At 42.9% G+C, this 27,336-nt stretch overlaps 2 protein-coding genes across 2 annotated transcripts in view; both read left to right on the forward strand.

Moving 5' to 3' along the window:
- Positions 1–7,813: 7,813 nt before the first annotated feature.
- On the forward strand, positions 7,814–10,039 carry LOC111982156 (3'-5' exoribonuclease 1-like). The gene is made up of 7 exons (XM_024013764.2): positions 7,814–7,987; positions 8,115–8,293; positions 8,656–8,878; positions 9,043–9,126; positions 9,247–9,356; positions 9,472–9,586; positions 9,704–10,039. Exons 1-7 carry the CDS (start codon positions 7,901–7,903, stop codon positions 9,944–9,946), a joined length of 1,041 nt encoding a protein of 346 aa, XP_023869532.1. The 5' UTR covers positions 7,814–7,900; the 3' UTR covers positions 9,947–10,039.
- A 1,722-nt stretch (positions 10,040–11,761) lies between these two features.
- Positions 11,762–27,336, forward strand: part of LOC111982153 (malignant fibrous histiocytoma-amplified sequence 1 homolog) — a 35,358-nt gene continuing 19,783 nt past the window's right edge. The window contains exon 1 of the mRNA XM_024013758.2: positions 11,762–15,103. Coding sequence (XP_023869526.1) covers positions 12,163–15,103 — 2,941 coding nt within the window. The 5' untranslated portion in view covers positions 11,762–12,162. The remainder of the gene's footprint in view (positions 15,104–27,336) is intronic.

The following is a 27,336-nucleotide window of genomic DNA, read 5'->3' on the forward strand; positions in this document are numbered from 1 at the left end:
AGTTGAAAGAATAACAAAGTGATTCCCCACCACTGTTTTGGTCAAATCTGAGGAATGAGGCTGAAAATATGTAACCACTAAATAAATAAAGCTATGGATGCAAGGTCTGACCATCCACAATATCAAAATTGTAGTTTTAACCATGTTTTGAGGCTATATAGTTTGTTTACATTTACTTTGTTTACAAACATTGGAGTAAAGCAAGCTTATATTTAGGGTTCTGACAGTTGAACTAGGCTCATGAGGCATTTATAAGTTATATTCTTCAAAAATCAATGGGTATATATCATTCATTTATAAGTCCAAAAACGGATGTAGGAACTGCAGAATTCAGAGGCGGTCAGAGACCTAGTAGTGTGGTGCCAGGACAACAAACTCACTCAACGTGAGCAAGACAAAGGAGATTATAGTGGACTACAGGAAAAGGAGCGCCGAACACGCCCCCATTCACATCGACGGGGCTGTAGTGGAGCGGATCGAGAGATTCAAGTTCCTTGGTGTCCACATCACCAACAAACTATCATGGTCCAAACACACCAAGACAGTTGTGAAGAGGACACGACAATGCCTTTCCCCCCTCAGGAGACTGAATAGATTTAGCATGGGTCCCCAGATCCTCAAAAATGTCTACAGCTGCACTTTCGAGAGCATCCTGACCGGTTGCATCACCGCTTGGTATGGCAGCTTCTTGGCATCCGACCAGAAAGCGCTACAGAGAGTAGTGCCTACAGCCCAGTACATCACTGGAGCCAAGCTTCCTGCCATCCAGGACCTATATACTAGGCAGTGTCAGAGGAATGCTCACACAATTGGCAGACTCAAGTCACCCAAGTCATAGACTGTTCTCTCTGCTGCACGGCAAGCGCTACCGGATCTCCAAGTCTAGGTCCAAAAGGCTCCTTAACATCTTCTACCCCCAAGCCATGAGACTGCTGAACAATTAATGAATTAATCACCCGGACTATTTGCATTGCACCCCCACCCCACTTTGTTTTTGCACTGCTGCTCGACTAATTACCTCCCGCACATTGACTCGGTACCGGTACCCCCTGTATATAGCCTCATTATTAGCACGCGCTCCAGCAGGTATATCTCTCTGGTCACCCCCAAAGCCAATTCCTCCTTTGGCTGCCTCTCCTTCCAGTTCTCTGCTGCCAATGACTGGAACAAACTACAAAAATCTCTGAAACTGGAAACACTTATCTCCCTCACTCGCTTTAAGCACCAGCTGTCAGAGCAGCTCATAGATTACTGCACCTGTACATAGCCCATCTATAATTTAGCCCAAACAACTACCTCTTCCCCTACTGTATTTATTTATTTATTTTGCTCCTTTGCACCCCATTATTTCTATTTCTACTTTGCACATTCTTCCACTGCAAATCTACCATTCCAGTGTTTTACTTGCTATATTGTATTTACCTCGCCACCATGGCCTTTTTTTGCCTTTACCTCCCTTAACTCACCTCATTTGCTCACATTGTATATAGATTTATTTTTCTACTGTATTATTGACTGTATGTTTGTTTTACTCCATGTGTAACTCTGTGTTGTATGTGTCTATCTGCTTTGCTTTATCTTGGCCAGGTCGCAATTGTAAATGAGAACTTGTTCTCAACTTGCCTACCTGGTTAAATAAAGGTGAAAAAATATATATATTGTTATTTTGAGTTTACTTTTTGTTTTAACTTCATTTAGTAAATATTTTCTCAACTAAATGTTCTTAACTGCATTGTTGGTTAAGGGCTTGTAAGTAAGCATTTCACAGTAAGGTCTACACCTGTTGTATTCGGCATGTGACAAATACAATTTGATTTGATTTGAGATTGCCCCATTAACAGATGACTGTTTGCTGAAGAGTTCACTGCTAGGCTATGTCAAATACACCTAAAACAATTTCACTAAAGGTGAACTAAGTGAGGAGGAGAATAGTCTGATCTGTCTTGATCACAAAGAGCAATATGCTGCCTTTATAAATGGTATTTTTAAGCAGTACTTGACCTGGGATGAAAGAAGTGCAGGAGCTATCTATTTCCAAGTCGGTCCATTAGACTATGTTCACAGAAATTCACAAATTACATTATGCTATAGAGACCTGATTATTCACTATTAAGGGTTTATACACATTTTCCATGACATCTGAATGACTTTTAAACAAATGTACATAACAAACGTAAGCATTATTGCCACTGGAAGGCTGCGGTGTCTGATCCCATGTAGACCTACCATCTTGACAACAGCTCTGCGCTGCTTCGCAAAGCGCAATAAGTATGAATGCCCTGACTTCTGCAGAGGCCATACCACCGTAAATGCTGAACGGCAAATGCAGATGTCAGATTGACCATTCAGCGCCTTTAAGTGATGACAAACTTTACTAAGGAAAAGGGCTCTACAATTTGTGTGAATTTCCCTTGGCATGATCTGACATGAAGTTGAGTCAACATCACAAACATCATCCTCAGTTATGTTGCTCAACTACTGTGAGACTAGACTGGTGGGATTCTGGGCAGTAATGACTACCTACTTTTGTGTGTGTTTCTCGAAGGCATATCACTCTCATATCACAGCTGAGCAAGACACATGTGATTTAGGTAATTTTAATTTTTAAGAAAAGACAAAATTCCACATTGAGAGTGTGCATTTCCCTTGGCAGCATGACCTGACATGAAACTCATACAGATACATTGCATAGACATCACAAACTCAGCTTGAACACCTTACGGCCAGCTGCTTGGACATATGTAGGACATAAGGACGCCTTACCTTTAGCCTAATTCTAATCCAGAAATATTATATTTAGACTAATGTATGTATGTCAAACCCTCCCTTACAATTATGTGAAGTTATTCAACTCATTGATTGAGTTGTAGGTGTGCGTGGCCACGCAGTCAAGGGTGAACAGGGAGTTCAGGAGGGGGCTGAGCACGCACCCTTGTGGGGCCCCTGTGTTGAGGATCAGCGAAGTGAAGGTGTTTCCTACCTTCACCACCTGGGGGGCGGCCCGTCAGGAAGTCCTGGAGCCAGTTGCACAGGGCGGGGTTCAGACCCAGGGCCCAGAGCTTAATGATGAGCTTGGAGGGTACTATGGTGTTGAATGCTGAGCTATAGTCAGTGAACAGCATTCTTACATAGGTATTCCTCTTGTCCAGATGGAATAGGGCAGTGTACAGTGTGATGGTGATTGCATCGTCTGTGGATCTATTGAGGCGGTAAGCAAATTGAAGTGGGTCTAGCGTGTCAGGTAAGGTAGAGGTGAAATAATCCTTAACTAGCCTCTCAAAGCACTTCATGATGACAGAAGTGAGTGCTACGGGGCGATAGTCATTTAGTTCAGTCACCTTTGCTTTCTTGGGTACAGGAACAATGGTGGGCATCTTGAAGCAAGTGGGGACAGCAGACTAGGATAGGGAGAGATTGAATATGTCCGTGAACACTCCAGCCAGCTGGTCTGTGCATGCTCTGAGGATGCGGCTAGGGATGCCATCTGGGCTGGCAGCTTTGTGAGGTTTAACACGCTTAAATGTCTTACTCAAGTCGGCCACGGAGAAGGAGAGCCCACGGTCCTTGGTAGCGGGCCGTGTCGTTGGCACTGTGTTATCCTCAAAGCGGGCGAAGAAGGTGTTTAGCTTGTCCGGAAGCAAGACGTCGGTGTCCGTGGCTGGTTTTCCCTTTGTAGTCCGTGATTGTCTGTAGACCCTGCCACATATGTCTTGTGTCTGAGCCGTTGACTTGCGACTCCACTTTGTCTCTATACTGACGTTGTGCCTGTTTGATTGCCTTACAGAGGGAATAAATACACTGTTTGTATTCGGCCATATTCCCAGTCACCTTTCCATGGTTAAATGCGGTGGTTCGCGCTTTCAGTTTTGCGCCAATGCTGCCATCTATCCACGGTTTCTGGTTAGGGTAGGTTTTAATAGTCACAGTGGGTACAACATCTCCTATACACTTCCTGATTAACTCAGTCACCGTATCTACAGTGGGGCAAAAAAGTATTTAGTCAGCCACCAATTGTGCAAGTTCTCCCACTTAAAAAGATGAGAGAGGCCTGTAATTTTCATCATAGGTACACTTCATTTATGACAGACAAAATGAGAAAACAAAATCCAGAAAATCACATTGTAGGATTTTTAATTTATTTATTTGCAAATTATGGTGGAAAATAAGTATTTGGTCACCTACAAACAAGCAAGATTTCTGGCTCTCACAGCCTGTAACTTCTTCTTTAAGAGGCTCCTCTGTCCTCCACTCGTTACCTGTATTAATGGCACCTGTTTGAACTTGTTATCAGTATAAAAGACACCTGTCCACAACCTCAAACAGTCCAACTCCAAACTCCACTATGGCCAAGACCAAAGAGCTGTCAAAGGACACCAGAACAAAATTGTAGACCTGCACCAGGCTGGGAAGACTGAATCTGCAATAGGTAAGCAGCTTGGTTTGAAGAAATCAACTGTGGGAGCAATTATTAGGAAATGGAAGACATACAAGACCACTGATAATTCCTCGATCTGGGCTCCACGCAAGATCTCACCCCGTGGGTCAAAATGATCACAGAACGGTGAGCAAAAATCCCAGAACCACACGGGGGGACCTAGTGAATGACCTGCAGAGAGCTGGGACCAAAGTAACAAAGCCTACCATCAGTAACACACTACGCCGCCAGGGACTCAAATCCTGCAGTGCCAGACGTGTCCCCCTGCTTAAGCCAGTACATGTCCAGGCCGTCTGAAGATTGCTAGAGAGCATTTGGATGATCCAGAAGAAGATTGGGAGAATGTATATGGTCAGATGAAACCAAAATATAACTTTTTGTAAAAACTGAATCTCGTCGTTTTGGAGGACAAAGAATGCTGAGTTGCATCCAAAGAACACCATACCTACTGTGAAGCATGGGGTGGAAACATCATGCTTTGGGGCTGTTTTTCTGCAAAGGACCAGGACGACTGATCCGTGTAAAGGAAAGAATGAATGGGGCCATGTATCATGAGATTTTGAGTGAAAACCTCCTTCCATCAGCAAGGGCATTAAAGTGAAACGTGGCTGGGTCTTTCAGCATGACAATGATCCCAAACACACCGCCCGGCAACAAAGAAGTGGCTTCGTAAGAAGCATTTCAAGTCCTGGAGTGGCCTAGCCAGTCTCCAGATCTCAACCCCATAGAAAATCTTTGGAGGGAGTTGAAAGTCCGTGTTGCCCAGCAACAGCCCCAAACATCACTGCTCTAGAGGAGATCTGCATGGAGGAATGGGCCAAAATACCAGCAACAGTGTGTGAAAACCTTGTGAAGACTTACGAAAACGTTTGACATCTGTCATTGCCAACAAAGGGTATATAACAAAGTATTGAGATAAACTTTTGTTATTGACCAAATACTTATTTTCCACCATAATTTGCAAATTACTTAATTAAAAATCCTACAATGTGATTTTCTGGATTTTTTTTTCTCATTTTGTCTGTCATCGTTGAAGTGTACCTATGATGAAAATTACAGGCCTCTCTCATCTTTTTAAGTGGGAGAACTTGCACAATTGGTGGCTGACTAAATACTTTTTTGCCCCACTGTATGTATTCGTTGATGTTATTCTCAGAGGCAACCCGGAACATATCCAGGTCTGTGTGATCAAAACAATCTTGAAGTGTGGATTCCGATTGGTCAGACCAGCGTTGAATAGTCCTTAGCACGGGTACTTCCTGTTTGAGTTTCTGCCTATAGGAAGGGGGGAGCAAAATGGATTCGTGATCAGATTTGCCGAAGGGAGGACGGGGGAGGGCCTTGTAGGCATCCCGGAAGTTGGAGTAGTAGTGGTCAAGTGTTTTAGCAGCGAGAGTACGACAGTCAATGTGTTAATAGAACTTCGGTAGCGTTTTCCTCAAATTTGCTTTGTCAAAATCCCTAGCTACAAGAAATGCGGCCTCAGAATATGTGGTTTCCAGTTTGCATAAAGTCCAGTGAAGTTCTTGGAGGGCCATTGTGGTATCGGCTTGAGGGGGAATATACACGGCTGTGACTATAAACAAAGAGAATTCTCTTGGGAGGTAATACAGTCGGCATTTGATTGTGAGGTATTCTAGGTCGAGTTTCTGTATGTTATCACGATCACACCATGAGTGGTTAATCATGAATAGTATTGGGGCAGTACTCAGTGACATCACTTCCTGATGCCAAGAGTGTGCAAAGCTATCATCAAAGCAAAGGGTGGCTACTTTGAAGAATCTTAAATATAAAATATATTTTGATTTGTTTAACACTTTTATGGGTACTACATGATTCCATATGCATTATTTCATAGTTTTGATGTCTTCACTATTATTCTACAATGTAGAAAATAGTAAAAATAAAGAAAAACACCTTGAATGAGTAGGTGTGTCAACTTTTTACTGGTGCTGTGTATATACACACAATATTCAATTAGGATAAAAAAAACGAAATCATTTGGACATTTTGAATCTAAAAACAGTTTTAAGTCGAACTCGTTAAGACCAAGTGGCGACAGTGTGTTGAGCCTGTGGATCCAGAAAGATTCCCATTGAAGAAGTTTCCTCTCAATGTCCCCTCCCCTGCGTGACATCTTGACCATTTCTATTCCAATGTATCTCAAAGAACTAATAGGATGTCCTGCTTGTACAAAAGGAACAGCAACCTGATTTTTTGTCTCACAAGTCGGTATGTTGCTGCGGTGCTCACTGATTCGGGTCTTAAGGCTTCTACGGGTCTTCCCTATGTAAGACAGACCGCAAGGACATTTCAATATGTAAACATTGGTTGACATGCAGGTAATCAGGCTTTTGATCTTACATCTTCGTCCTGTGCAGGGGTGGGTAAATTAGTCAAATTTGTACTTGAAACTGCATTGAGCTCATTGGCCACATTTGTAATTACCCTCCAGAACATTGTCCAAGAAGTTTCCCTTTTCTCTGATGGATAATCAAATTTGACCACAATTTCTTTCACATTTCGGGGTCTTTTAAAGACCATACTTGAGTGATATTTAAAGATGGGTTTCAATTGTGGGTCACTATCAATAATGTACCAGTGCTTCCTGATAATGTCTTTAAATGCCTTCCCCAATGGTGAGTATTGGGTGAAGAGTGGGGGACATGTTCTGCGTTTTCTTTAACTTTTGGAAGAAGGCGTTCCAACTGTGTTAGCTCTTCAAAACGATAATTGGTATGTTTTGCCCAATTGTCTTTGTACCCCCTTTCCTTAAATCTTTGTGTGAGGTACATGGTCTGTTTCTGGTAAGAAGCATCAGAGCTGCATACTCTTCTGGTGCGGCTGAATTGATTTACAGGGAGACTTTTTATAAGTAGACGTGGAGGAAAACTGTCACCTCTAAGGAAGGTGTTCCTGTCCGTATGTTTCCTATAGAGAGGAGGGGTCTGGATTCAGCACCACCTCTTGTTCTACCCGTCTGGCTAGATGGAGTAGGCCTACAGCGCCATCTACTGGTCGCGTCGGGGACAAGTTGTTGACAACTGTAATATTAGCCTACCCCTTTTCCTAACCTTAACCTAATTTTCCTAACCTGCCACGTTAATTATCCTAACCTGTTATGTACACAAACCATCTGTGCCGTCGACAAATCATGATTATCACCACACCGGAATGTTTGTTTATTTTTCACACACTATTTCTGACAAGACAACGTGTCTTGTCATAACAAGATTGGAAAACCATGAATAAAAACAGTGGTTTTCTATTATCATGTAACGTTGATCAGCGATACACTTCGGATATTAAAAAATATATAAATAATTTAATGCGCGTAATAGAGCACTGACGCGGGAAGAAAGCGCGGAAACAACACAGTCAAGAGTCAGCACAGTCAAGATACACCCTACCAGTTAGCTAGCAACTAGCAAGCTAACCTCCCCCCAAATTGGTTGAGACAATCCTATGTCAAAAATGGAGGAATACAAGGAGAATGTTCAAGACAGGGGTGGCAATGTGAAATTGTCCTCTAAACCGGAGGAAGATGACAAGGTTAGTAGCTACTGCTAGCTAGCTTGCAAGATTGGAGTAGAAATATAATCCAGGGATATGTTAAACTAGCTAGGAAGCTACAGTATGTGACTAACATTGACGGTACATTCCTTCCTATATGTCAAAGTCTTGCAGCAGAGTCAGAGTTTGTAGTAACATCGGTGAACCCGTCCCTCAAGCATCTCCTACTCACGGCGACTTCAGTGATCCTGTTTACAAAGAGATTGCTCTTGCAAATGGACATATCAACCGCATGAACAAGGATGAGCTTCGGGCCAAACTGGCAGAATTGAAGCTTGACACAAGGTATGTAGGAACACTTGTTTCAGTTGCTAAGGAATTGTGCTGTATGTAATCACATACCACGTTACAATCCTGTAACTAGTGTAGTGTTTCAGCAGGAGATGGCTACAATCATAATCCATTGGAGATCGGGGGTGTAATCATTATTCCAAACTAAATCGAGATTTTTTTATTTGACAAATTCAAGTTGGTCCCTCCCCATTCCGTTTGCTCCTGTTTTTAAGAAACGTTTTGCAACAGAACCAGCTTCATGAATATGCCCCAGGATCTCTGTGTTAGGAAATCCCAGAGCTGCTAGACATGCCACTGAAGAAGGTCCATTCCACTGAATGTTAAATGATCCCAATTTGTGTGTGTGTGTGTAGGGGTGTGAAGGATGTGATGAAGAAGCGGTTGAAGAACTACTACAAGAAACAGAAGCTGTCGATGACGCAGTCTGTGACAGCGGGTGAAGCCACGGATACCTACTACGACTACGTCTGCGTGGTGGACTTTGAAGCAACGTGTGAACAGGACAACCCCGCTGACTTTACTCATGAAATCATTGAGTTCCCAATGGTCCTGCTCAACACGCACACTTTAGAGATTGTGAGTGGGAATGGAGGGGACATTGTTAGAAGCAATGCATTGTTAGGCTTGTGTGTACGATCATACAGGTCATAGCTGTATAGACTTTTGATTTAACATTAGTTGTTGACGCAAATAATACACAAATGTTTTGGTATCATGATTGACACTGGTTTTACTTGTAGGAAGACACCTTTCAGGAATATGTCAGACCAGAAGTCAACACACAGCTGTCAGAGTTCTGTGTAAAGTTGACAGGAATAACACAGGTGAGACACCAGGCATAGACGTTGACTGAACTATTTTGAAGGACTTGAATAGTATGATTCAAAATACTTCACACAATGTAATGTTGATAAAAGAGTTTGTAACTGCTTTTTTTTGGCCAGAAAATGGTTGATGACGCAGACACGTTCCCTGATGTCCTTGAGCGGGTTGTGCTTTGGCTTCAGGAGAAAGAGCTTGGCACAAAATACAAATACACTCTTCTTACAGACGGGTATGTCAGTGTGGGCAGAGGGTACTAACACTGCTTTGGTGTATTAATGATAACGCTAGCAAGATATTAAGTGTTCTCATTAGTATACAACTATATGCTTTTGTTATTTCCACAGATCTTGGGACATGAGCAAGTTCATGAACACCCAGTGCCGTTTAAATCGTCTCAGATATCCACAGTTTGCAAAGAAGTGGATCAACATCAAAAAATTATACGGGAACTTCTATAAGGTTTGTTTTTTTGTATGATATGCAATTAGCTGAAATCTCTCTAAATGTAGAAGAAGCATGTAAGACATTCCTTAGATACACTATGTTGAGTAGAATAGAATCTTCCCTTTTCCACAGGTCCCTCGCACCCAGACCAAGCTGAGTAGCATGCTTGAGAAGCTGGGACTAAAATACGAGGGCCGCCCTCACTCTGGCCTGGATGACTCACGCAATATTGCCCACATTGTGATGCGCATGCTGCAAGACGGCTGCCAACTGCGCATCAACGAGCGCATGCACGAAGGACAGCTGCGGACTGTGCCCAGCTCTGCCCCTGTGGAAGGAGCCCCACCCCCACATACCCCCCGCAGCAGAGACTAGACCTCGGCTCCGCATCCCCTGGCTCTGAGAGTCCTGCATTGAGGCCTTCAAGCAGGCATCCCATGTCTGTTTTATCCCCATGGCTTTAAAAAAAATCATAGCACTTTTCCCACTCAATCGAAGAGTCTGTTTTTATTTTTATTTTTTTCAAAATTGTGGGACTGTGTGGATAGTTGTTTAATTGGACTAGTAGTGCCATCTGCTAGGGATTTTCTTTAAAGAATGATTTTTAAATTTGTCTTTCATATTGTCTGAAAACAAAAACATCTTTGCTGCTAACCCTCGAAGGCTGAGTTTACACAGGCAGCCCACTTTGGATCTTTTGCCACTAATTAACCGTTTGACCAATCAGATCAGATCTCTTGCCCATAATTGGGCAAAAGATCAGAAATGGGCTGCTATTGTAAAGCAGCCAAATTTACTTGACTGTGTCTGTTAGAGGCCTTGCATGAGTTTTACAGAGCACACAAGGCTTTTAAAATCGGTTCAAGACAATTGAGGATGTCGGCTTTAAGTTTGGTGAAAGCAATGCATATACTTTGTGATTTACATGATACATTTTTGCACAAGCTCACATGCAAACAATGTATGAACTATTTAGCTATTGTCTTAACAATTTCTTTTAGTACTAATAAATATGTATAAACTCCAGTAATTCTACTGCCTTGTTACAAACCATACCAAGTACAATTGTTTTATTTTTTTTAAGCAACTAAAATGTACTTCTATTTTTCTATTAATTCCCTGACACTGGTAATTATATAAATGCCTATTATTATACTGCTTAACTATTGCCAGTTCTGGTTAATAGGAGTTAGTAGTGGGTGATGTTCATTTTTAGCCTGCTTTCTTCACTTTCTGGGGGCAGTATAGTTTAAAGGCCTTTGACAGACCTTGACATGTATTGTCTGTCTGGTTTTTGTTGTGCTGCATTTTATAATCGATTTGAACTTGATGGACTCGATGTACAGTGCCAACTGATCGATGGATAAGGACAATTGTAATACACACTAGCATAACATTTGCATTAAATCTTTCAATGTACAATTGGTACAACCCCTAACATTTCTAACACATCTGTGCTTCATGGCATCAGGTTCAAGATTTTTTTTTGTTAAGTACAAAACCAATCAAATTTCTACCATAAGCGGTAAGTCTATGATTTCTAGTTAAATTAAATACATTTCAACATTCTATACAATATGGTGACGTAATGGTTTTGCTTAACCCGGTGCAGTCGCATCATAGCCATTAGATGGAGACATAGCAGATAACGCGCCGAAAGAACACGCACTGTTTCCCATCAAGAGAAAGTGGTACGTGTTTTGTATTTGTCCCAGTGAGTCATGTTTGCACCATGTAAGTTTCAATGTCTGCTACTGAAAATAACCTTTTCGCAGAGGGATATTTTTATCTTCCGCCATAACATCTGGTGTTTGATCAAAACAGCATTGCAGAAACTACATTCTATATACTATTTGGTCTTTTTCTTATAAAATAATTTTATATCCAACCTGACCAGAATAATTATGGAAAAATTAGCTTAATATAGAATAATACATTTAACTTTCTCAACTCAATGGGTGTGGAAAATAGATGTAAAAAAAAGTTTTTTAAATCTAAATAAGGAAAACACCTCTCGCTCTAGATAAAATACATATTCCTTTATTTAATCTTATAAATGTTCTTGCCTAGCAATAACAATACATTGTCATCATGGGCAGTCAATCGAGAACTAAACCAAGTAGGGGAAAAATCTGACGCAGTGTTAATCTAGGCGTTGCTGCTGTTCCACTCCCTCTTGAGCAGTAAGGACTAGTTTACGAGAGATCACAGGCAGAGAGATGAGCGAGCGAGGCACAAGGATGAGACGTTGGCCGCTGTTTGATTTCATGCTTTGTTTTTTGATAATAGGACGCGATTGGATGCCACGATACTAGAGAATGTGCTGGCTAGGCCAGCCCAACCGCCTGTGTTCTAAAATGGATTTGAAATTTCGGTAAGTTTCCCTGTTCATTGTGCGGTCCGCGGCCGTAGATAAAGATGCGTGAAGCACTGCTGGCCAAGTCCAGTATTGATTCGATTGAAAAGCATGATGTTTTCTTGTTCTTGCTCGAAATGGAATTACTGTCGTTTTCTCTGTTTGGATTGTTCATGATAAGAACACTAATCGATGACACAAGGGCACCTAGACCACCATATTGCCAGGATAATTGATGATTCCTCCCAATGAAAACAAGGAGGAGGTGTCGGTCTGCAAAACCATGGGGGACAAGGAGAACAATCTCAAAACGGCTAAATTGTGGAGAGATGCTGCACTCCGCTCTAGGAAGCTGCGAAGCAACCTGCGACAACTCACCCTCTGCTCCCAAAACAGGGAGAAAATCATTCTACCTGAAAATATAAACGATATAGAGGTACTCAATCTGGGCAATAACTCGTTGCACGAGCTACCAGAAGGATTGGGGGCAACCCTCACAAACCTGCGTAGCCTTGTCCTCCGCAGGAATAAATTTGTCACAGTTCCTTTTGTGGTGTTTGAACTGGGTCCTCTTGTGGAGCTGGACATGAGCCACAACTGCTTGGGCCACTTCTCTGAGGACATAGGCCTGCTGAAGGGGCTGAAAAAGCTCTGCATCAGTCACAACAACATCCAGTACCTGCCATCACAGATTGGGGCACTGCATTGTTTAGAGGAGCTGGACATAAGCTTCAATGACATATGTGATTTCCCGAGGTCCTTCTCACAGCTCAAGAGGCTCCGTTCTCTGGATGCTGATCACAACAAGCTGAACCAGTTTCCCCCAGAGATTCTTGCCCTCAGTGACATGGAGGAGCTCGACTGCTCTGGAAATACGTTTGCGTGTCTACCAGATGACATCATTAAGCTGCAGTCCATCAAGAACCTGTGGCTCAGCAGCATTCACATCTCCACGTTACCAGACACGTTCTGTCACCTGCACAACCTAGAGAGCCTGATGCTGGACAGTAACAACCTCACAGCTCTGCCTCATTCCTTTGGCAACCTGCAGAGACTTAAAATGGTCAATCTATCCTCTAATGAGCTTGAGGAGTTTCCCCAGGTTATCCTAAACATCACAGGACTAGAAGAGCTTTACCTGAGCAGAAATAAACTGTCTTTTGTTCCAGAGGAGATAGGCCAGCTGCATAGGCTGGCAAACCTCTGGTTAGACAATAATAACATTACTTATCTGCCCGACTCCATTGTGGAGCTAAATAGATTGGAGGAGCTTGTTTTACAGGGTAACCAAATAGCCATACTTCCAGATAACTTTGGAAAACTCTCGAAGGTAAACATTTGGAAGGTGAAGGATAACCCCCTCATCCAGCCTCCCTATGAGGTCTGTATGAAAGGGATCCCCTACATCGGTGCTTATCAAAAGGAACTCGCACATTCCCAGCTGGCTGTGAAACCCAGGTTAAAACTGGTCCTGATGGGAATGAAAAATGCTGGGAAAACACAGCTCAGGCAGAGTGTTGTGAGTGAGCAGCAGGATGCCAACTCTGCTCAGGGAAACAAAGGGGTTGATGTGACTAACTGGGTAGCGGACGCCGATCGCAGTCTTACATTTRTAGTGTATGACCTGTCAGGGAAGCCAAACTATGACCTCATCAAACCTTTTTTTCTCTCACCTGGTGCTCTGTACATCCTTGTTGTGAATCTGAAAACYTACTCACCCAAGAYCTTTTACYCCCACGTGGGSTACTTCCTCCARCTCCTCAYTGCCAAAGTGCCCCACGCTGTGGTCTGCATGGTGGGCACYCARACAGACCTGTGTGGAGACATGGAGGTGGAGGYGAAGAGCCTMGATATRCACAGACAGATTMCCCTGCAGGAGAAGTGGGACASCCATTGCCTGCGGASCCTRGCCCACCAGGTGGACCAGGCCCTGGAYCAGGGCTACAACYTCCGCACCTCCAGCCCTCACATCCTCTTCTACGGCGTCACKGACAAYAACCTGAGYCGGAAGAAAGCCCAGCTGCAGTACATGCTGAACCACAGGCTACAGATCCTGTCCCCTGTCCTGTGTGTCAGCTGCACGGAGAGCCAGATAAATATCCAGAGGCTGAGGGAGAAGCTCATGTCAGTGGCTGACCATCGCGACATCTTCCCCAACCTCCACCGCGTGCTGCCCAAGTCCTGGCAGATGCTGGAGGAGCTGCACTTTAAGCCCCAGGATCTGTGGCTCTCGTGGTGGGACTCGGCCCGTTTGGGCCTCCAGGCTGGGCTCACGGAGGACCGCCTGCAGAGTGCCCTGTCCTACCTACACGAGAGTGGGAAGCTACTCTACTTCGAGGACAGTCTGACACTAAAGGAGTATGTCTTCCACAACCTGCCACGCTTCATTGCCATCCTCAACGTCTTCTTCCAGAGGGATGAGTCCACGCTGCTGGAGAGACTACTATCGGACAGTGAGAAGGGGGACAAGAGGAGGGCCAGTGTAGTTATAGATGGGGAGAAGGGAGAGAACCTCAGGGCTACCCATCTACAGCACCAAGTGGAGGGCTTCCTCAGCCACGGCCTCCTGCCTTCTAACGTCATCCGGCTGCTCCTGAGACCTCTCATCCAAACCCAGCAGGACCTCCACCTCATCATGGAGCTGCTAGAGAAGATGGGGGTCTGCTACTGCATCAACAAGCCCCGCAGCAAGCCTCTGAACGGGGCCACCGTCTGGTACAAGTTCCCCAGCTATGTCAGCAATGAGGAGCCCCATGCCGAGGCCTGGGTGAACGGCAGCTCAGTGGCTGCTAGTCAGTTCTTCTCTGTGGAGCAGCTGCAGATTGAATACAGCTTCCCCTTTCTCTTCCCTCCTGGACTGTTTGCACGCTACAGTGTGCAGATCAACAGCCATGTGGTTCAGCGGTCAGACGGTAGGCACCAGATCTTTGCCTATCGCGGTAAAGTGCCTGTGGTGGTCAGTTACCAGCCGGCTCGGGGCAGGCTGCAGGCCGAGTCACTGTCCATAGCCAGCCATGCCTCCCTGCCAAATATCTGGACTGCTTGGCAAGCGATAATCCCACTGGTTGAGGAGCTGAATGTCCTTCTGCAGGAGTGGCCCGGGCTCTACTACACTGTTCATGTTCTGTGTTCCAAGTGCCTCAAGAGAGGGTCACCCAACCCACACACCTTTCCGGGTAAATATGCTGTCCTTTCTCTTTCTGACCCCCCCCACCCCTCAGTTACCAGGGGTTTAGAATCATGGCATTATGGAAATATCTCATGGAAGGGACATCTGATACATTTTATTGGATGAAAGGGAATAATTCAACGCTAATAACAACGTTTCTTCCTATTATAAATGTCTAAAAACAATATCTCTTGCTTTGAGTGAGAAAGAGAAAACCATACTGTACATTCATGCACTGCCCTTGTTCTATATTCAATAGAAATAGGGGTTTATTGCTGTGGGTGAGAAGATTACTCTTTAGGTTGAAGTTCTATCAGTCAGTGGGGATGGAGGCTAAACAAGGTGAGGTGGGTTCCAAGCCCCACCTCAGAGACACAAATTGGCCTCGTAGCTGTCTGTTCTGGGCCTCCTGCTGAGATCATGGACAAGTTCTGACATGGCTGTGTAGACCGAGAGTTGCCATGGCAATGCAACTGCCTTTATTTTCTTATAATGTGACTAGAGTACAATAGATCATACAGCATGAGCAAGCCCATAGTCAGCTCTTTGTTATGATATAAACGATGCCATCCTGACATCCGTAGGTGTGTGTACGCACATATGGCAAAATCAGTAAAGATTTCCCTATTTGTGCTTTCAGTGGGAACAAGTGTACATTGTCTCATTACTATTTAGAGAATTTTGCTGTGATATCATCGTATTACCTCCTCAGTGTGAATAGAATACCTACTCCTTTTCCTGCCCCTATGTTATGACAGAAAGTCTGCCTGACTCTGAGAATCTTTTTAAAATGTCTTTCCATTTTAAATAGTGTTTTTAAATAGGCCTTTTCATGCTGCAGATCTTGTTTGTATCTTGTGCTGAAGCAGTCTAGTGCTGGAGCTATGCGCCAACCAGGATTGTTGAGGTAGGTGTGGCCCTGAATGGAGCAGGCACAAGAATGACAGCTGGGTTTCTGCCAGCTGGATGGGTAGCTGTATCTACCCTATTCCCTGGCCTTCGTCTTATTTCTTCCTCATTTTCCCTGTGTCAGCTCCCCACATACTCTCGTTTTCACGCTCCGCTCCCCTCATCCCCCTCTCTGGTTCAGGGAGCGCTTTGGCGTTCTTTGTGGATTAGTTCACATCTGCGCTGTTGCTGGTTTGAATCATTAGACACGAGGCAGTGCTTTTTCAGAGCTCTTCCACTGGCATGCCTGGGCTTCCGGAGCAACTGTCAGTCTGACTGGTTTGGGAGCCGGGACACAGACCAGCCCCTACTATACTAATACACTGGAGCTTAGCTAGGCACATAAACTGGCTGGTAGATCAAAGTAAGGCAGTTCTCTGGCAGATACAGTATATGACATCTAGTCTAACTAGAAGAGGAGACATGGGAAAATACATACAAGCACAATGTGTTGTATGCCCTTGTAGTTTGCCACATTTCACAAGTCACAACATATACTGAGTATACAACACATTAAGAACACCTGCTCATTCCATGACAGACTGACCAGGTGAATCCAGGTGAAAGCTATGATCCCTTGATGTCACTTGTTAAATCCACTTCAATCAAATGTAGATGAAGGGGAGACAAGTTAAAGAAGGATTTTTAAGACAATTGAGACAGTTTATGTATGTGTGCCATTCAGAGAGTGAAGGGGCAAGACAAAAGATTTGTGCCTTTGAACAGGGTATGGTAGGTGTTACGTTCCCCAGGAAGAAAACCAAAAATGTCACTCAAACAGAAGAGGGAATTAACTAAGTCACTGACCAACAACCAAAACCAAACAGGTGGGGTTTTAAAAGGGGTTCTGAAAGATACTCATGGGGGTGTCCACTGAAAGTTAACTAGCAACAACATCTGGAACCTAAAAGACACCTACCATGCACGCCCACTAAATTTGCCCAAGAAGAGCAAAACAAAAGAAAACCCCACACCAAACTTAAAGACAGGAAGAAAAACTAAATGAGATAAAGGATTGTTTGTCTAGAAATAAGAATAGGGAAAGCCAACTAAAGGTTTTAACCCTCGGTCTCTCAAGACAACTGTAGCACTGGGCCAGCCACTCTTAAATTGCACCTGGGCCAGCACAGGTGAAACACCTTCCCTCTGACGAGATGACCAACCAGCACAGGTGTACTATAGACTGACTAACGAGGTGACACAAATCAGTGCACTTCCAACCTGCAAGTATAAAATGGAAAAACCAAGGACTGTAACATAGGTGCTGGTTTGTGTCAAGAACTGCAACACTTTTGGGGGTTTTCACACTCAACAGTGTCCCGTGTGTATCAAGAATGGTCCACCACCCAAAGGACATCCAGCCAACTTGACACAACTGTGGGAAGCATTGGAGTCAACATGGACCAGCATCCCTGTGGAACATTTTCGGCACCTTGTAGAGTCAAAAGGTGGGGACAATTCAATATTAGGAAGGTGTTCCAAATATATGATATACTCAGTGTAGACATTAAGTTTAGCAAGATGATTGTCAACTGTTTTGGTGTACTAAACAGTTTATTAAAAAAAAAAAAAATTATCTGCGTAGTAAGTAGATGGTGATGGCTTTGTGTTCATGTAAATGTACCACATTTCATGGCATGTTTCGTTGTAATTTCTGCTAGATAGGAGTTAGTTACTTCACCACAATCTAGGCTTTCTGCTTGGCTAATGAAGTAAGTTTGGATCTGCTATCATACGCTGATGGTTTGGCTTGAGTTGAAAAGAACTGTTTCTTTAGTGTCTGGACCAGAGAAAAACAACCCTGCCATTATTTGGAAGGGTCAAAGCATTTCCTCTACTTTGTCGGCAACACATTTTTGTGAGGCAGCAATGTTATGGCATCTGATCTCTCATAAAGTTGAATGTTTATTCTTCTACAGTACAACTGCAACTTCCTCTACATTCTCTCTGTGTCCACTTCCATCCACACCAAGGCCTTCTCAGTTTATCATCACAATTTACTTAGGAACTCCTTCAACTGTCAATCTGGATACTTGGGAGACTTTGACCCAGTGAATGGGGTGGGAGAAGGAATGAAGGGAGGTGACTGTGTTGTTGATGGAGTGGGGGGTGTAATGTGTTACAGGTTAGTGATTGGAATTCAAGGAATGGAACTTTAGCCCTGTAGCCTACTCCTGACCCTCACCAACTGTATGCTTCATAATCTAGACTGGCCAATATCTGAACTGGAACAACTGGAAGGGTGGACAGAGCTTCAAATATATGACATGAATTGATTGGAAAAAGGATATAGATTGTTTTCAATCCTTACAATGTTGCCATTCATTTAGACTGTTGGCATATGATTCATCAATGTATCCTAAATGAAGTTCCCTCACTGATTCTCCCTTGGTTTTACGAGGGAGTTTGTTTTCATTGAGGTCCTAAGCCCTGGTAAAGGTGGTAACCATAGAGATGTCCATTGTAGTATTCTAATTACTAATTCTATGGTGGTAACATCCTCCCTTGAGTGTTATCCTAGAGAGTTTAATGAGGGATTTATCCTAGATTTGCGTTGCGACAGGATGTGCTCGTCTGTTTGGCAGCTCCCTGAAGCACTTGGAATGCCCCACCCCCACCACTGTTCCCATGGTGTGTGTGTCAAGACCAGGTTAAGCAGAAGCATACAGTGACTCAAGTACTTACTTTTGCAGGTGACTGGCTCTCAGCTGCACCTGTCTATCGCCATGGACTGTGCCCTGTTAATTGGAGCAACTCAATGGTTGCTGTTATAGATTTCTCTCATGTATGCATGCTGTCTGATTATTTCAGTTCCTTTAGAATGTGATGTTTGCCCCTGCTTTGTCCCCGTAAAGAAATACAAATTGACTACTTTTTCCACAACCTATTTGTCCTCCGTTTAACAGCACAGCTTTTTATCTGTTATATAGACATATTTTTGGCTGCTACTGCTTGTTGATTCACTTTTGGGGCTCTCTCCGTTTGACTGAACATGGCGGGCTCTTGAATACACTCATTCTTCTGTGAAATCTCTATTGCAATAACCTTTAATTGCATCTGTTTCCTGCTAAATCTCTGAATCAAACAAAGGCATACATTCCTGTTTCTATTCATGACCTGATCTGCCTCTGTATGGCTGGAAAAAGTTTCAGCTATGCAGATGCCTACACGATGTAACCTCTCCAACCTTATGGTGTGTGTGTTAACATATGTTTGTTGTGTAAGCGAGAGAGAGTCTGTGCTTGTGACTGTGACTGCATTTGTTAAATGACAGAATGAGGGTTGTGAGTGAGTAGTGGTCCCGTGTAGCTCCGTTGGTAGATCATGGCTCTTGCAATGCTAGGGTTATGGGTTTGATTCCCACAGGGGACCAGTATGAAAATATATGGACTCACTACTTTAAGTCACTCTGCTAAATGACTTAATTAAATGTAATTAGTAGTGTGCTGTTAATTATTTCCACACACCCAGATTGGTTCATTGCTCATCTGACAGTTAATAACACTTATCGTGAACTGAAAGGATGTGATAGACTGTTCAAATATTCCTAGTTTTGGTGGAATTGTCATTGACCTCCTCCTAGGGGATTTCATGGGAAAAACAGTCCTACTTGTATTTGAATGTCATTTGGCGAGTTCTTTCTGGTGAGCAACTCCTGTGTCAGACCAGATGTAGATTTGGTCACTGGTGCTATTTATGTTTGTAGGTTATTGGAACAGTGGATATTTTGGTCCCATTGCATACCTTGAGCTTAACAATGTTGCTGTGTTTTGAACTGGGTGTTGTAGACCTACAGACAGACTGATATGAAAAGGTTCAGCTTCAGACCTGACATTGGGCTAGTTTGTATATAGGGTCCCCTAGACCTGTTTTGTTAAGTCATCACCCTGTTGCATCATTCAGGGTCATTTGTGTGATGCTGGTGTTGAGTACAGCATCCACATGGGGTTAACCTGAGGACAAGGGTGTCCATTATGAAATCGTGGCACCCGGACATTCGACCAGCAGCATTTTAATTGACCAGACATTTGAGAAATTTACCAGACCCATATGCATTGGGTGCATAAATGATTAGGGCATCCACCCATGGTGCTCAGAATAACAGAAATCACATTTTAGATTATGGGAATTCATTTTAACAGAACATGCAAGCCGAGGATGTGCGCCCGTTTTACCGAATTCCGATGCGGACTTCGAAGATCTTAGCGTAACTGTCCACATTTACTTTTCCTCAGTCAACAACATGAGTAATGAGCAACAATCACTAGCCTACATCAATATACTATTCTCCCACAGTAGAAAAGTTGACCTATTCTATTGGTCAGCTTGTCGAGAAAGAAATAGCCTATTCCAGGCAGACTCTGGGACAGTTGTGGGACGATAGAACCTAAATGCATACAACCATTAGGCATAGGCTACATAAAAAATAAAAAAAAGTTTAAAAGCAATGAGTCTGATGCAACCGATCAGAACATTTAGCTTAAAATGTTGATAAACTATTAGATCTTCACATTATAAGTACCGTAATGCTCACAAGGCCATAGTCTACATGCAAACGTTAGTTTAATAATACAATTAGCAGGAAAACACTGATGTCAAAGTACATGAGAGATATAGGTTACTGATGAAGCCTGCCTTTGCATTTGAATGGTGAATTGGAAGTGTGCTTTAGTTATTCTACCGGTTGAGAAATAGGCCTAAAAGTAGTATCTCTTTTTAATCGTGGCCATCAAAACTATTTTTAACACACGATTGCAGTTTTAGAATTGTTGTGCAATGGTTGGGTTCATAAAAACGCTGTCTCTCAGATTTTCCGCTCAAAGGCGCTGTATCTTTATGCTGTGTATGTGTGATAAATAAGATGCATAATGAATATATATACACACACAGCAATTTAATTCCACTAAATTATACAAATTAACCCATAGACCGATAAGTATGACTGGTTTAAATGTACGTATTTCCATCAATGAATAGGCAAAAAAAACATTTTCGCAATGGGACAATTGGTCGGTGGAAGTTTTTATTTATCGGCTTTACAAAAAATAAAATAACGGAAACCCTGCTGAGGACATGCCCTGGGGCTTTGCTGGAGGTATGGTATATGTTTCTGAAACTGAGCAGATCAAAGTGTGTGTGCAGATATCCGAGCTGCCGTCAGTCGACCCTGAGTGGGAGACGTGTGAGAAACCAGAGCCTGATCTCTGGCTGGACACCCATGGTCTGCCCTTTTCCAGTACAGTACCACAACCTGCTCACTGCCTGGCCAACTGCTTACTACTCTGAGAATAGCTGTACAGTAACATTACAACAAATATATTTGGCCCGCTGGCCTATCAGCTTGACAACCTGTGAACTACTTAGCATACATGGTGCAATTACATCCCAAGATGATAACCAACATAGATGCATTTCATTGGCATACCATGGTGTATTTTCTTACATATCACTGTTGCTTTTCAATAAAAGGTGTGACTTCAAAGTAGGATATGTAAAAGGTTGGTCTTTTGGGTCATCAAACTCTTTTGAAATCATATTTATGTCCTTTTGACTTTGTGGTTACCAGGTTGAAGTATAGCCTACAGTTGAGGGGTAGGGATCCAGGTGAATCCTTGAGCACTTTCCCCTCTTTGACTCACTACTGCTGAGGAAGCCCCTCTAATCCAGTTAGGAGATATGATAGGATTAGGCCGCTAGTGAGAAGTGTCCTGCAGGTGACTGGCCAAGAAGGCAAAGGTGAGATGGTTAGATAATCACAGAAAACACACTCATAGTCACATAGATACAATCACACAAACACCAAAAGCCATTTACCCTCAAGCTGTTTATAGTGTAGCCTCACAGCCTCCTCCACCCACACCTTTAGTGGTATAATAGTTAGACAGTTTTTCCTGTTTAATTGCTGCACTCTTTTGTATTATGAAAGATGCGATTGGCTGAAAGACTTGCGGCTGCCTGCCCAGTAACGATGGTATGAAGACAACTCCGTTCACTGGAACATTTGTTTGGACACTATTTCAGTTTAATTCTGACCTGATACCTTTTTTTGTTGAAGTGAATATGAAAACTGGAGTCTTTTCACTGTGGAAGAGCTAGCTGTTTTCTGAGTGAATAGTGTGGAGTCATACATGCCCCTAGGGCTCCCTGCTTGCCAGTTATTACAGTCTTAGTCTATCCTCTTCCTTCCATCTAGGAGCATAGATCAGTCATACAGTCATCATGTATTGTTTTCTCACCACATGGCAGACATTTTAATTGGGCTTCTTACAGGTTCTGTACATCCCCTGGGGAATATCCTGAAAAAGCTTAGGCCAACTTAAGATAACTTGGTGTGCTTTACCCCAGGAGCCAGAGAAGACTGTCTCATTTTATGGGTGTGTGTGTTGCCAATGTAACCAAAGGCCTCCAAGAGAAAGTAAGAGAAGTCACAACATTTATACCTGTCACAGGAATCACAGAGAAGATGTCAGGATCGGCTAAGTTTTATTGTTTGTAAATTGAGCAAACCAGCTTTAGAAATCTTGAGGAATATGTAGCTGTCAGTACCAGTAGCTTTATTGATTACATGGATTGGCAATACAGAGTATTAATGAGGCAAAAGTTGAAATCCTGTCAGTCTCTTGCAAGCTCTTGAGCTGGGACTTCCCGGCCGGTTATGACAGTGTTTTACCAATAAAAACATTCTGCTCGTGGAAGTGCTGGGAAATGACACAGCTCAGACACTCTGGCCAAGGACTGATTGCAGGGTCAGGAGGAGACACTCAAGGCTGGGGATGATTGTTGCCACACAGTAACTGCCAAGCACAAGGAACTCTGGCAGAATGAGCCAGAATCTCACAACCAAAGTAAAGCTGTTTTCGGGAAAGTTCCATGGACTGGAGATCTGAGAGTTCACAGACTAGACTACAAATACACATGAAGTGAAGAGTATTGATTAATACTAACTTTGTATGCTGCTGAAGGGCCTACATTTAATGTTTAGTTGTTATATCTAGTGAATGTGGGTCAATCACAACTGTTGAGGCAGAGACATAAAGGTTGCCAAAATAAAGGAAAGGGAAAAGTATACCTAGTCAGTTGTACAACCGAATGCATTCAACCGAAATGTGTCTTCCGCATTTAACCAACCCCTCTGAATCACCAAAATAGTGTCTTAATAGGGCGTTGGGCCACCACGAGCCAGAACAGCTTCAATGCACCTTGGTATAGATTCTACAAGTGTCTGGAAGTCTATTGGAGGGATTCGACACCATTCTTCCACAAGAAATTCGTTTTTTGTTGTTGATGATGGTGGAAAACGCTGTCTCAGGCACCGCTCCAGAATCTCCCATGCATTCAAATGGGTTGGGATCTGGTCACCGAGACAGCCATGGCATATGGTTGACATTGTTTTCATGCTCATCAAATCATTCACTGACCACTATTGCCCTGTGGATGGGGGCATTGTCATCCTATGGGGGCATAGCCATTGTAGCCAAAATGATGGCCTGCCCTGCATTTTTATACATGACCCTAAGCATGATGGGATGTTAATTGCTTACTTACCTCAGGAACCATACCGGTGTGGAAGCACCTGCTTTCAATATACTTTGTATCCCTCATTTACTTGTGTTTCCATTATTTTTGCAGTTACCTGTAGCCATCGTATTAGTGGCAGAACCTGGGGGAGGTTCTGCATTGATGGAGAGGTTCAGATGTTTTGAGTTTCCTGGCTCGGGGACAAGCCTGGAAGTGAAAAGGATAGAGCTCATATTGCCCCTCGTGCTGCTGTGACCTTCTGAGTTGTCTTTCTCTGTGTGTGTTTGTGTATGTCTGTGTGAGGTGAATGAGCTGTTGACATGAAAGAAGATTAGGCCGTTTTGTTTTTAACACTGTAGCCATCATATGGGTAATGGTCTTATGGACATCTCTCAGTAAATATGGACCTTACATAGAGTTAAATAGGGCAACATAGGTCTACCTACTAAGATTGTCTTCCTGTACAGCTCATGCTGAAATGTTCTTATTTTCTACCTGTAAAGTATATCTCATTCATGCTATAGCTAGGAGCTAAATATCTGGCTGAGAGCCTGAGGAATTACTCCTGTCCTCTCAACCACACATGAACACTGAATGACACGGCTTAGGTAGATGAGACACCAGTGAGCTAAATCAGTTCTAGGAGTTGCTGTAGGTTGCTGCAGGTTTTGGATTGTTTAGTCTGCTCTAAATGTTTTTCATATTTTCTACTTTTTATTTTATTTTGCTGTATGAAATCTGCCTGGAGTTGAAAGCAGTAAGCCTGTCTGCTGCATTATCTCTCAGACGTGGCGGAGACGGTGGTAGTGGGGGTGGAATTGGTTCACAGCTTCTATTCTGTAGGACCACAGAGGCAATGATGTCAATGGTCACCTGGGAGCCTGACCTCATCACATAGGCGGTACACCAATGGGGTGGGTGGAGACATAATGTCTGAGGTTAAAGAGGTGAATAAAGGATTCTTCTAAACAAGATTGGCTTACATACAACTCCCAGACGGACAAAAAAGGCAATTTTCTATCTACTATATCAAATACTGTTGTTTTTCTATGGCTGAGTCATGAGCATTACACAGTATATTGTAATAAAATCTTTGCATAGACTCTTGAAATGTTTGGCCATAAAAGTCTAGATTTGTTTTTCTTGACTTAGTCTGTCAAGATTAATTTTCTTAAATAAGAATACAAAATAATGACTTGACTTAACTTACTTGCTATGTTGCTGTGATTACTGTGTATTCCTCCCAGAACACATCTACAGTACTCAAATCAAATTTTATTGGTCACATACACATGGTTAGCAGATGTTAATGCGAGTGTAGCGAAATGCTGTTGGGCTGAAAATTGTCTGGAGTGGACTGTTATAGTGTACAGCCAAGAGGCTGGCTAGAGTTTGAAACCATGTGTGTACTAAACACTGGCCTTGCAACCACAGCGACACTGCTGCTAAATGCTCGTCCCGCCACTGTTTCTAGTCAATATATTTTCTAGTGAATCCAGCATTCCTTGCAGATTTATTTTCGTCCACAATCCTGTGCGAAGATAGTGGTGTTGCTGTATTCATCATCTATGGTTTCTAGAAGCCTGGTGCCAGCCTTCGTTTTGTGTTATGAATTATATCAAATCCCTTTCAACATAGGTTGCCCACTAGCATCAGTCAAAATCCTGGATGTGTTGAATGAATATGACATGAACAAAGCCATCAAGACTAAAACGTAGAGTTTTCCTAGAAGGGAGCAGTTCTTATTTGAATTTGTCAGGCCATTGTCTACCGTGAAAGAGAGATGGTGTCTGGAAATTAAATTAGGGCACTCCTGTTTATAGCCCTGCACCTTCAGGCTTTCCTTCCGATCAGATGTGGTCAGAGATCTGGAACTGATAGTAATAGTGGAAATGGGCCATTGGTCAGACAGTCTTGGATGGAGCATGAGCACTTGACCTGAATTGCTGCTTTTGAATATTTCAGCTGTATAACTTGTGTTGTTCCTGGTCTGCCAGGCCAGTAAGTCAAGTAAAGCAGTGTCACGGTGAAGAATAAAGAGTTCAAGATCAGATTGTGTTTTCCTCCATCTTGGCTTGGGCAGGCAGCCGCTGAGATAGATCCTTGAATTTGAGGATGTGGTGTCAAGGGAAAGGTTGAGGATGTAGAGCTGTGGGGAGGAAGAAGGAAAAGGAAGCAGTACTCAGATCAGTTTCCTCAAAACCTTCAACATTCTTGAACAGACTTTGAGGTACATTTGCGTGTGGCTTGAAGCAATGAGCAATGATGAATTTAAAGGGCAGCGGCCATGCTGACTGTACCCTAACCCACAATAGGATTGGGCGGTATACCGTATTTTATGATATACCGGTATTAATGCAGGGACCGTTTTTTTTTTTTTACCTAATATACCGGTATTCGAATGTTTGGTTTGTTAAATGTGATACGCCATGTGTAATGTCAATTTTTATAGTTTACCTCGCTACTTGAGTCATCTCTCTCCGCTCTTTCTCTCCGTGCCGCTTTCCACACAGACCTAGCCATGCCCCCTGTCACTCAAGGAGAGCATTTGATGTTCCTCAACCACGAGACACTTGCGTTCAGTCTGCATGGTCAATGCAGCACATGCAACATTGTTGACAATTCTGTTTTCACTTTCCTTAATATAAATCCACTAGCGTTCTGTAATGACACTATTAGTTTGTTTCTTACATCAGCTAGTTTGTCTTTTCTTAGCAAGTTGCCCTAAATCTTGTGAGACGCTAATTGTTACCTTCTAATAGCTAGCTAATAAATGTACTGAGTAAGAGCAAACGTAGCTAGCTAATGCAGCCTGATTATACCAGTGATGGTGTAGACCTAAATCAGCATGTTTGTGCAACAGTATCTTCTAAATCAGAGGAATATGTTAGCTACATGAAGTAGCTAAGAGAAAACATGCAATGTAGCCAAAGCTTATAGTGTACCCTAGGAAACACTTATCAACACTTTAGTTCCTACCCTGTCACTGTCACGAACGTTGTAAGAATCTGACCAAAATGCAGCGTGGTTTGGGTTCATCTTTCATTATGAGAACCGTCACAAAAACAATAAAGAGCAAAGAAACGAACGTGCGGGTTTGTCGTGTTCTAAGGCAACAATACAAAAACAAGATCCCACAACAAACAGGTGGGAAAAGGCTGCCTAAATATGATTCCCAATCAGAGACAACGATAGACAGCTGCCTCTGATTGGGAACCATACGAAGCCAACCTAGAAATAAAGAAACTAGAATGCCCACCCTAGTCACACCCCGACCTAACCAAAATAGAGAATAAAGGATCTCTAAGGTCAGGGCGTGACAGTCACAATAACTCCTCCCTGGTATTTTAATTCATTGTCATCTCAAACAACACTGTATTCAAAGTGCCCACTCTTATATTCTAACTATAGAATTAGAATAGTCATTCTGTTTCCATGATTCCAACAGTTTTTCTCTAATTCGCAGGTAAAATTGCAATTGCAACATTTGGTTAAAAATAAGTCCTAGATTATTTGCCCATATTGTTCAGCCCTACGTGGCAGTGTGGAAATTCTCAATTGAGCAGTACTTAAGTAAAAATACTTTCAAGTACTACTTAAGTTTCTATTTTTGTATTTACTTTTGACTTTTACTTCACTACATACCTAAAGAAAATACTGTACTTTTTACTCCATACATTTTCCCTGACACCTAAAAGTACTCGTTACATTTTGAATGCTTATTAGCAGGACAAGAAAATGGTCCAATTCACGCACTTGTCAAGAGAACATCCC

The sequence above is a fragment of the Salvelinus sp. IW2-2015 genome, linkage group LG20 (assembly GCF_002910315.2).
Source record: "Salvelinus sp. IW2-2015 linkage group LG20, ASM291031v2, whole genome shotgun sequence".
Taxonomy (NCBI): Eukaryota; Metazoa; Chordata; class Actinopteri; order Salmoniformes; family Salmonidae; genus Salvelinus; species Salvelinus sp. IW2-2015.